This window comes from Cotesia typhae, unplaced genomic scaffold (assembly GCF_013202065.1).
Source record: "Cotesia typhae breed Kobodo isofemale line unplaced genomic scaffold, CoteBio_Ctyphae contig_48, whole genome shotgun sequence".
NCBI classification, from domain to species: domain Eukaryota; kingdom Metazoa; phylum Arthropoda; class Insecta; order Hymenoptera; family Braconidae; genus Cotesia; species Cotesia typhae.
In genome coordinates this window covers 7286841-7299381 of record NW_027423756.1, presented here as the reverse complement: position 1 = coordinate 7299381, position 12541 = coordinate 7286841, and the positions used below count along the sequence as shown (strand labels likewise).

The following is a 12541-nucleotide window of genomic DNA, read 5'->3' as shown; positions in this document are numbered from 1 at the left end:
TTTATCCTTTTTTTTTTATTTTAAAGGTTTATCCTTTCCGTTTATATCTCCTGAAAAAAAAATTTTTTTTTTTTTCAGATCAACGGTTCATGAGTGACAAATAGAGCAGTTTCGGACCTCGCGTCGGAGGCAGCCTACAAGACATCATGCTGAGCCGCCATTTTGTATTAAAAAAAAAAAAAAAATGTTTTTTTATAATCTTAAAATGTTTAATAAAGTTGTGTTAAAAGTTCGAAACAATGAAATTATTTTATCACTGTAAAAAAAAATGTTAAAAAATGACCGATTTCGGGGCATTTACATGAGTCTCCCCCGTTAACCGTAATGTCATGTTGAATTATTTATTAGAAACAATTCTCTTACACTAAAGGTATTTTTACTGACATATTATAAAAAACTTGATAATATTAATTAAATCATTCGTTAACGTCATTCAATTTAATATATTTTAATCTCATTTTATTAAGACATGAGTTGAAAAATTAAAAAATTTTTATTTTAGGACCGATTTAACGTAATGGATGTTTATTGTGAAGCGAAAATTATTTTTGAATAATGGTAAAATTTTACTTCAATAAATAAATGTTTCTATCGGTGTATTTTTGGCTGCATTTCAAATTCAGCCAAGTATATAGCGTCAAATCTTACACCAGATGATGTTAAAAGTATGATAACTTGACCTAATTTTTTTAATTTTAACATTCATATTTATTAAGTGATCAATAAGATGTGATTTTTTAATTTTTTGTACCAAATGAAAAATTTTGATAATTTAATCGAAATAAAATGCAAAGTCAAGAAGGCAGTATAATGAGTTGAAAATATTTGATAGCTTTGTATTGTATTATAATGGATGAGAAAAGCACTTGGGTTTATTGGGGAAAGAAGGGCGTGGAAAAATAGGTCATAAAGAAAATAAAATTAACGATAAACTATGACGGCAGAGTATCGCCAAGTGAACAATGGACTTTGCGAATGAATAACGAAGAATTTAATGCCGTAGCTTTAGGGCGTATTTAATCATTTAATCAGGAATCTAAGGTCTACTTTTTTTCAGAAATTAAACCGTCAGCTTCTCACCTCGTCGAGAGTCTCTTATAAAGTTCTCGAGAGGATTGACTATTATTTAAAATTTAAACTTTTAATTCAACGATTATGATGATACTTTTTTATCTTTTTACTTTTTATTAAAACTTACACTCTACAGTCTCGTGCAATTAATAATAATCTTCTTAAGAAATAATTTTTCATGTTTTTATTAAAATAGATTTTTATTCTACTCGCTAGTTTTTGTTTAACCTTCATGCGGATTCCCACGGATTTTAAATTAAAATGAAAAATTTTAATTTAGATGTAAATTTGCAATAAAAAAACAGCGTTTTTTTGTGTGTCTGTGATTTTTTTTTGTTGCTTACCTTTTTTATTGAAAGCTATCGCTTATTTCAATTTAAAATACTGACGTATTACCGAGTAGATATGGTGAATGTTTTTTTAGATAATTTTTCGTTTGTTTAATTTATTTTTTCATTATACTCGTCGTGTATATCGTTGTTGAAAAATCAAGTAGATATTTTTTATCATTATTTTCAATTCACTCACAATGAATGTTGCATGCACGCTATGCAATTCAACATTTCTAGAATCAAATGCTTTAAAATGAAACAAACGCGAGTCCCAAGGCAATTGGAGTGTACGTCAAATACTTCATGTTACAAATCGATTCTTTCCTAGCATATAATGAAAAACTACGATGAATTGCAAGAATAATAATTTTGATATCTACATTTCTTGTCGATCATATGTCGGGAAAAATAGCAATTTTAATTGAAACATAGATTTTTGACCACAGCGATGAAATTGTACTTGACTTATTTAATTCATTGTAAAAAAATTTTGGTTATTTATAAATTTTCATGAATTTATAAATTTTTATAATAGTTTTTTATAAATTTCGAGTCACTCTACAAAAAGAAATTTTGTAGAAAATTTCAAGTAATATTTGAAATAGAGAAGTAAAATTAGAGATAATTGACGTGAAAACGCTGATGCACTGAAGATCTTAATGATATGAGTAAGTAACTTTTAAGATGAGTTCAAGTCTTGTTAGGTGGTAAATGATGTAGCGAGGCGGAAGTCAAGCATTAGCTAAACAACAGCAAAGGGCCACAGGTGATGCTGACTCGACTCAAGTGCTTCTTTCAACCTACTTCGTCTTACTATTTCTCCTTATACTCGTGCTTATCACTTAACTTTGCATTATACTGCACCTACACTACAATCATACTTAATATACGCTGCATTGGTATTTTCTCAAAATTCGCATACACCAACTTTCGCTAAATATTATTATTGGTCAGGTTTTATTTCTAAAACAAGGAATCCATCACAGATTTACTTGATCTTCTAAATTTTAGTGCAAAGATATTTATAACCAAAACCAATTAAACGTCCTGAATTATTTAATCGGTGGTCGGTTCAATGTTCGTTTATTGCTCGGTAATTATCCATTAGAGATGATTCTCGAAATGGTACTGAGATTTTCTCGCGTTAACACATTACTTATTTACAATTAACACTCTGACGATTTACGTGCAAAATCCACTAAAAGATAATTCAATTATACAAATTGCATAATTTCATTAAATTACTTATAATAACGTTTCTTAACGGTACGAGATAGGTATTTTATTGATAATTTTATTACTATTTATGTTTATCTTAACATAAATGAATTTTTTTAGTTCTCATTGAAATTATAACAATATGATGCACCTTATAAAAAAAATTTAGGGGTAAAATAGTTTATTAACTATTCTTAAATAAATATTTTCATCTGTCATTCCCTTTTAAAAATAAACTGTTTTTACCGTCCACTGTAAAATTTATGAATGTGGGTTACGGCATCTTAGAACTTGGATATCGAAGTGTCAAATGTCGAGACTCATATTTATCAAGAATGAATGCCATTGAAAATATCCAAAATATTGGATCAATTGTCTGGCACAGATATAAAATAAAAAAGGAATAAACATTTGAAAAGTATAAGTTACTTCTAAGAATAAGTCCTCGAGGTTCTTTAAAATATAAAGGCAACGGTTTTCAAGTGCATAAGAGCGTGTCGTCAACGGTCAAACGGATATGTTGGTACCAAAAAGTCTTACACGACCGTTGGCAGGTGCTTCAACACATTCTTTATTTAATTCAACTCACATTAAAGCTATTTACTGGGAAGTTAACGTTGTTCCACTGTTTTGTATGAACTTCATACATTTTAGTGTGTTTAGAACATCGTGTAACCCCTCATCCACGGAAGCATGACGAAGACGGCGGTAGAGTGACTTCCTACTTGGCACTACACAGTACAGGTGAATCATTGTAATCATAGATTGTCATCACGGTTGACGTCTATAGAAAGGATTATCTTTCAAATTCTATGCCTTTGACGTTTCACACTGCCACTCTGACTTGATATGTAGTTAATTCGCTGTAATAGACACGTATACGTAATAGCTATTAGACTGATTACTTCAGACGTGTGTTATTAACGAAATCAATGGAAGTTTACGGCTGGTACACGTGTTATCATCCTTCAATTTTAATTATCCGTCTTCTTCTTCTTCTTCTTCTTTCATGAATAGAAATTGAATTGTTTGTTTACCGTGTGTTATGTCGTTAAATAATTTTCCTTTGTGTTCTTCACAATGACTAATTCTGTGAATAGTTATTTATCACCTGTATGTATATAAATAATAGTGATAATAATCATAATAATATACTCCCTGTATCTAAGAGTAAGGATTATTTTTTGTTGCAATGATAATAGATAAAAAGTTTGGACAAAAGCTTGAGAAGAGAAACAGAAGAGTTGTGACTTTGAAACCCTTTTTATGAACCACAGACCCACGCACTCTGCACAAATAATCCAACAAAGGCTACTTTTCTACTCTGGATATATATATATATATATATATATATATATATATATATATATATATATATATATATATATATATATAGGTGTATACGGTATATTTATGTGTATCGGTGGTGGTATTAATGGAGGGCTTAGTTTGTATAAAAAAGAACTTCACTCTTTTACATAAAAATTTATTTTTATATGAAAAGAATTTTTTATGTAAATTTTCTGAAGTCAATGACCTTTGTTGGTCACAAAACTTTTAGCGTTATATAACTAACGCCATTTATATCAATTCTTATATATGAGACATGTGAATTTTATGTTATGTTTCACAATTTTTCATTTTTAAATCTTAGTTTATTTTATAGTCGAGTTTTAAATCGAAACAGAACTTTATTGTTTATAACTTAAAACTTATTTTTTACGTATTTGAAGAGCTTAACGACGCTGAATGACTCAAAAAAATATTTGGAAAGAAAACAATTTATCTTGGATGAAGTACAATTTTCTTGAGTAAAAAAAAAATTTCATATCTTGGAAAAATTTCTTCTTGCTCCAAAACAACTTCGGTTTTCTTTAAAATATTCTTGGGTTAAGTGAATTTTTTTCTGTGTATTTGAAACTTTCTACTAAAAAATCCTTTTTTTTTCTTCCAATTTTAAGTGTCTTGGTAAAAAAAATATAAAAGTAATAATTGAAAAATAGTTTTAAATTTATAATGGGAAAAAATGAAAACAATTTGTAGATCACTAATTTTCTTTTAATTCTCTTCACATAACTTAAATAAAAAAATTTTTTTTATTGGACCATATTAATCCCAGTATAAAGCGAATACATAAAAGACATCATAAAATGTAAAAATACCCAGAAATTTAGCGGTTTTTACAGAGTTTTGTAATTGGCCAGTCGAATGATGAGACAGGTAGTATATTAAATGTCTTTTATACGACTTCCTTAAAAAACAACAAAATAGTCTAAAAATTAAACGAATTCTAAAACTAAAGATGAAATAATACAACGGAAAGTAAACTCATTGAAGAAATTTAAAAAGTAAATAAGAACAATCTTGAAAAGAATTAAAAATGCCTGAGAAAATATATTTATCAGAGCGTCATTGAAAATAGTAATAAAGATGTAAAAAATGTAGTGGTGGGTAAGTGGTATATTTAAGGCGGTACTTTTTCATCATATTTCATTCAAATAGCTCCTGTATAGCGCTATAGCTCTTAATGCCTTTTCTCAGAAAGTCTATTGTCGTCATTGGAAATTATAATATAAATCTCGAGGGGTAGGACTGGTTTGTGTCATACGCGGCGAATCTTTACTCTAAGGCCCATTGCTAAGAGCTATAACTATCGCTTAAACTTTTTTATTATTTTCTTTCATTATTCACTCTCCGTACTACTGTCCAATTCATTTAATTCGAAACGGAAAACTCGGTATTATAAATATATAGCTATATATAAAATTATATTACACAGTATAGATATAATACGAAAGAGCTTTGTTCAAAAGTCGAAAAGTGTGTTTTATAACCCAAGGCATCGGCCCGATATCCTTGTGCATTCCAACTTTAACGTTGAGAATCCTGACGTTCAGACTGAAATAGAAAATGGAATAGGAGAATTGAGAGTGGGATTGTTAAAGGAGAATAATGAGGTTGGTAGAAACGAGAATAGAAGAAGAAAGTGGGCCATGAGTCTCGCGGTTTATTGAAATGTCGCTGTACTTTTTGAAAATCTCTATTCTTCCTTTACATTTTTTTTTCTTTTATTTTTCATTTTCCTCCAATCTACGCTTCTCCATTATCCTCTCTTCTCTCTACTCCTCTTCTGTCTCATTTTTTTCAATTATGTAATTTTACTTTTTTGAAGCAACTTTTTTAATAACATTCCATTCGACTCTTTCTTCGACATAGACTACCTTGCAAGGAATTATTAGTATATTTTTGTATTAAGTGCATTCAATTGATAGAAAAATTAACGATCGAACTAATGGAAGGATTTATCTATAAAATATAAATCAGATTTATTGAAACTATTGTGAGATATTTTATCGACATAGAAATGCGATTTCTAAAGTTTTATGTTTTGCTAAATTTCAAAATATGATTTCAAGATAATTCCTATTGAAAAAAAAAATAATCTTTATTCAATGACTTATTGATACAAGTGCTTGTAAATATTAACTTGTGCATATAGTTTGATAAACAATTTTGTAAATTATTAAACGTTAAAAGATTTTTTCTATTTAAATAAATCTTTGTAATTTATACAGTTACGAACTGTTGAAAATAATTCAGTCTTAGTTAAATGAAATACCGTTTAATTAAATGATTTCACTCGCTAATGTATGTATATGCCTGCTAGCTCGAATCAAAATTCACTGTTTACAATTCCATTGTTAGTTTTACTGTTAGTCTTGTAAAGGAATTATTAAATAGTGGTTGTTATTATTATTACATATACATATTTTCACAGTGATTTTGTAGTACATTTTATTTTGAATTATTTTCACCAGAATTTTGCGAATAAATTAATGTTTTGTTTGTGACGTATAAAGTTGGATTTATTCCGTGGTCAGAAAAGTTAAACCAACAATATTAACAAAATTATGCATGTACCTGGTATAAATTTTATCAACAAAGTTAACAATGGAAAAGAAAAACAAAACATTGTTATATCATGATTATGAGTGGGGGTGTGGGGAAGAATTGAACCCTAAAAAAATGAAATAACATTCCCAGAAAGCTTACGAGTTATAAAATACAAAACAAACAAGCATTAAGCCGTCATTGGGATTAAATGAAGCTTATTTGAAACTGTCCTCCCGTAAGGAATTATATCCCTCGTCTCATCATAAACAAGTATATCCCCCAACTGACGTCCTGATCAGTGATTTGGAAACCCTAATCCCTTTGTCTTGATAAGTGAAACAAAGTTATCTTATATAAGTACTATACTATTGTGGAATAAATAAAATCTGATGCTTTTGCCAGTGATGAGAATTTAATTTAATTTTTCCAACTGCGACAAATTCGTTGTTTCGAATTGAACAAAAAATAAATTTATTCCCTTGATGATATGACGATGTATCCTGGGGGAAAACAAAATTCTGATTTACTGAGGTCTGTCGAAAAGGCAAATTATTATGTTATATGCTGTCGAAATGTATTTTTAATATAACAATACTAAAAATAATAACGCATTTTTTTTTATCAATAAACACGAATTTTGATTTTACAGAATTTCGATTAAAAAAAATTTTTTAAATTCATCAAGTTTATCGAATCATTTAATTAAAATAATTTGTTCCCTTATTCGGAGCATTTTTAGGGAGCGTACTCCGTATAATTGATTTTATCGACATTTATATTTGTACACTGTAAATTTAAATGAAATTTGTGATCCATAAAAAGTCTATCGTGATTCTTTTGTTGTATTTAATTTAACTTTTTAAGGGTTTTATTGGAAAAAAAACAATCCATAAGTTTTTTAGCGCACGGTTGAACGCTTGCAGCAGTGTCGCCAACAGAAGTCACTGAATTGCTCGGGACTATTTGTGCATAGCACATCGAAAGTCCGGGAAAATAAAACACGTAATACTTTCTATGTCTGTTCCCTATATCTACATACGACAACAGGGAAGCGTGTGTGCAGCGGATGTAAAATAAAAAGTGAATCTAAAATAAAAATATTGAGTCAAGCGAGCAGAGGTCAGGGGAAGAATATGCTACCGTCACGTGTTCCTATTTGCCAGTCGACTATTCATTCTTTTTCTCTTCTCACGTGTCTGCTAATCCGGTTATCTATGATCTATTTAGATTCATTATTGTCCTTTGGTTATTCGTGAATTTATATTAAAAGATCCAACGAAACCGAACAAACAAATAATGTGGATCAAAAAGCGCCCGATTTTTTCGAACCCGAGTCAAAAATTGCTCAGAAAAAATTTATAATATATTTTGCGTATTTTTTGTACCAAATGTGTCGACTAATTAAACGTCTGCTTACTATTATATATAGATATTTATACTATTCTCTAAACAAACTACTGATGTGTATTTCTATGTACCGACCTACATTCAAATATACACAGAGTTGTATAGAACTATAACTATGTAGACTCTTGCTCGCGTTTTAGTAAACCTTGATAAATAGAGGAAGTTTGGTGCAACGTGTTGCTCCCCAGTGATGCGCCCGGTAGCGTTATACGTGGTGCCTAAGTGCCGGAAACTTTGGCCAAAATCCACCGACATTGGCCTGCGGGTATTCAACGACTATCGTCCAAGTCATTGGCTAGATGTACTATCAAACATTGTTGTAATGCTGCTGGTGTTTCTGTCTCCTTGTTGTCCTCTTTGTTGTTGTTGTTTTGTTGTTACCACTGTTTGGATGACGTACCATACCCTACAACCAGAACAAATATCACCAGACCGTTTGTCATTATAATTTCGTGGCTATTCTTATTTTATTTACTTCCATTATTTGATCGTTAATATTCAATGTGAAAAAAATTTTTTAAATTAATATTTGATTGAAAGATCCGGGATATGTGGGATGAAGTAAATAAAATTCCTAGAATTATTTATGTAATAAAAATTTAATTAATGGGAAACATTTTTTACATACTGTACAAATAATTTGGTGGGGAATTTTTAACAAATTAAAGAATTATTATAAATTAAATTTTAGATAAAATATTGACGATGTAAAAAAAATTATGATATCCTTTTTGTAGAAAATTCGATTTTTTATTTATCATTGACATATATCATAGATTTTTTATTTATCATTGACATAGGTCCAAGATTTTTCTCCTTGAATCAAGTTAATTTTTTTATCAGCGTAAACTTTCATAATTATGATCTAAAACATTAAATTTTAATTTACATTGGCGATTGCGTGTTTTTAAACCATAAAAATTTAATTACAAATTAAATGAAACAAAAATTTTACAATCCAATATTACTTTATATTGAATTAATTATTTAAAATTGAAAAGAACTATTATCTTACCAATTTAGACAAGTCAGTAAAAAGTAACAAAAAAGAGCAATTATAAATTTCAGTTACACGCAATCAATTTTTAATAAACAAAAAACTCTTCGGGTTTTATTTCTTACAAGAGTCATTAATGTTCTGTTATATAGAATTTCCGGGAGTTTGAAATGCCGGTAGTCAGAAGGAACAAGCAATAAAGAGGCGTACAAAGGCCTAGAATTTGAGTACTGATGTATATGTAGAGTACATGGTACATAACTGAAGTGTGGAGCAGAGAATGCGGGTTAAAAGGAGGGGAAAAAGATGAGTTGGAGCAGTTTTGCCTCCCATCCAGCATCCAGCATTCACTTGCACAGCACGGAGAAAATTAAATGATAGGGTTATCATACTAAATTTGTAGCTCCAATCATCTAGGATGATTAAAACATTTTTCAATGCAAAGATGGTGCTATTATTTTTTTGTGATAGCAGTTACCATTTTTTTTAGTAACAATTATAATCAGGGTGATAACAGTCACTATCAGGATGATTATATTTAGGTACTATCAAGGATAAGTTCAAAAATGCATATGATAGTATTCACTACGATCAGGTTGATGGTAAAATTTTTTACCATATCTAGAAAGTAACTGCTGTTATTTAATTTTCTCCGTGTGGCGTTATATATTATATATTGATAGGCAGTTGGTGTGTAACGTTATTCTCGTGCGAAATTACGCACTGAGCTGAGTTACCAGCGAGAATTGGTAGGGGTAGGCTTTCCTATCTTCTGTGATGGTGTATTGTGTATGTAGCACAGAGCTTTATTGTGCTCCCTTGAGAGATGAAACGCCGGTAGTATAACAACGTTTCTAACTCAATTGCCAGTGCGATCTTTTGAAACCCTACTGGCTGTTTTCTCCTTTACTCCTATTATAACTTCTGTCTCTATCTCTTACTCTTCGTGGTTCTCTGTGCTAGTGATTTTCCGATGCGATATCACTGTCGCTCCCAGCCGCTGTGATATGCTCGGCGAATCGGGATGCAATTCTACGAGGGGTTTTATCACATCGCGTTGCGTGTCTACTAGAGTAGTTAAACGTTAAAACGTCGGCGATTGACGTTCAGCTTTTTGAATTATTATTTAACCGTTAAGATCGAGGGCTATGTACTCTCTTCTCTAGTAGATTTATAGATGTAGAGATGCAGACGTAACTCCTAAAGAGATTTAACAACTCAAGAGCCATTTCTCAATTGAAATATCCTTCATAAAACTCGGCTATAAAATGGATTTCAATTGACAAACTTTTTTATTGGGAATTTAATTGAATTACGACGAATAAATAAAGTATTTCGCAGGATCTATTCTTCTGTTTTATTATTGATTAATGTGACAATATTTAGGTGGTCGTGAGTATGAGTAATCACAAGTCTTAATGGGTAAAAAGCATTTAGGTATAATGATATTAATTGTGAAGATAATACCTGTTCAAATATAAAAGTTACTTTTTTAGATTATGAAAAATTGTTTGATGTTAAAATTTAAAACATTTAGAATATAAAAAATTACTCTTATCATTTTTATACAAATGAAAACTCAATAAAAAATTTAGCCTAAATATTTTATAAAAAAATTTTAATGTCTCATGTTAATAGTCAGATATATTTTATTCTAGTTGATAAATTTTTTTTTATTTTCTTTTGTTTAGATGTATTTTTTGTATGCACCTGGGCCTGGGTACTTAACGCCAGGTTATAGCTATTGTAGGGTATTATCCGTTCGGAAATTCACCTGTCGTTTTAAAACACGCCTCCTATCGGCGTAATCCGTGCAAACACATAAATGCGTGTAAACTACACTCTGTGTTTTACAGGCTTAAAATTTTTTTGGTTCTTAGATAAATGTTTTTATTGCATTTAATTATAGTTATTTTCTTTTTTCGACGAGGAAATAAAACTAACTGGTAGTGCAGCTGCGAATAACGGGTACTAGTAGATGCAGAATCTGGATTCGGTGTGGAAGCTTGGTTAACCAACGTCCGGTGGTCTTTTCAATCAATATACGCACGTACCTACGCACAAGTGCCGCGATATTTCAGCGAGGATAAAATAGAATATAGATAAAACTAAAACGAAACAATGAACACGATATATGTAACTGTTTGACCGCGTGAATAAAACCGAGCAAAAAAACAATACACCCGAACTCAAACGAGTGGACAAAATTCAACTCCTAGTGTGTTATTCATGACTGGAAACATCTCGGGATTGCTCATCCCTTCGGTCCACTGCCTAGGGCAGCTATTTCTTTTGTACGAAACTCGAATGTATTAGTATCGTGTTTCAATCGATAGCTTTTATATTAATTGATTTTTCTCTCTTTTTTCCTCATAATTGCATCAAAATTGTATTCTTCATCCTTCATTGATTTTATACCCTTTTCATCGAGATAATTTTAAATTAAAGTAATAAAATATAATTGCAGAAATAGAAATATACTGTTGATTATTAATGAATGGAATATTCATTAAATTTTTTATTTATTCATGATAAAACTTTTAAAAGCTCCGATTTGTTATTCTTTTTTTTTTTTTGAAGTTGTCAAATATTCTATTGTTTAATTTCAATAGAAATAATTTTCTTATTTTTTATCTTATTAATTAAAATGAAATTTTAATTAATGAAAAAAAAGCTAAAAGAGATGGTTCGCTTTAACGATTTAATATTTATTTATTCGACTTTTTCGGATCGAAAGTTAATCAGATTTTTACGGTATCAGTACAGGCTCATTCATAATTTTTTTTTTTAAATTAGAAATTCGATTTTACCAATTATCAATAAAAAAAAAAATATAAAATATTTTTTCGTCAATTACAATTTTTTTTAAACTTTGATTAAAATATATATCATCTCTCTTCGAAAACCAAACATCAAAAATTTAAAAATCCTGTAAACAAACCCATTTTCATTATGAAAGTCTAATCAAAAGTAATTATGTGTGCATATCCCGCAAGACGATACTCGCGAGTTCTTTACGGCGTATATACGTAAGAGAAGCACACGTGTGCCGCAAAAGCAAATACATGTTGCAGGTACCGTAGCGTCGTAAGTTGTAAGCCGTAAGTCGTAAGCATCGCACATACGCGGATTCGAGTGTGTTTAGGTAACATGAAGCCTGGTCGCAGCGAGATAGAAGAGCTTACTAGGTCTCAAGTTTTAACTTCACTACAATGCACTATACTCTGTACTATATTGTCTATACGGTACCAGCAGGTTTCTTGTGGTCATGAACGTGCTCGAGGTATGTTGCAGTTGTCATCTCTCTCGCGCTTAAACTTGACTCGTGAGATACGATCTTGCTGTCTTTTGATCTCTTAGTCTGCCTAATATTATATCCTCTGTCTTATTCATCGTTGAGTCTTTGTCCGCTTCATCCTGACCTCAGTTTTGCCAGCGGGCTGTTGATGTAGTAAAACATATCCTAGCGTTGCTTGTTCTAGTCCTTACGAAACACATTACGCCAACTATAAATACGACCGCTGTATCTACTATACGTACTTATTGTGTGTACACGTACATTTACTTACCCATCAAAACCTACACACACACACACACACACGCATACATGTATACAAACACA

General features: G+C 30.4%; 1 protein-coding gene across 1 annotated transcript in view; it reads right to left on the bottom strand.

Annotated features, from left to right (window-relative positions):
- Positions 1-8210: 8210 nt before the first annotated feature.
- LOC141529831 (uncharacterized) overlaps positions 8211-12541 on the bottom strand; it is a 178231-nt gene continuing 173900 nt past the window's right edge. Inside the window, exon 2 of the mRNA XM_074246547.1 lies at positions 8211-8328. Within this exon, the coding sequence (XP_074102648.1) occupies positions 8211-8328 (118 nt within the window). The remainder of the gene's footprint in view (positions 8329-12541) is intronic.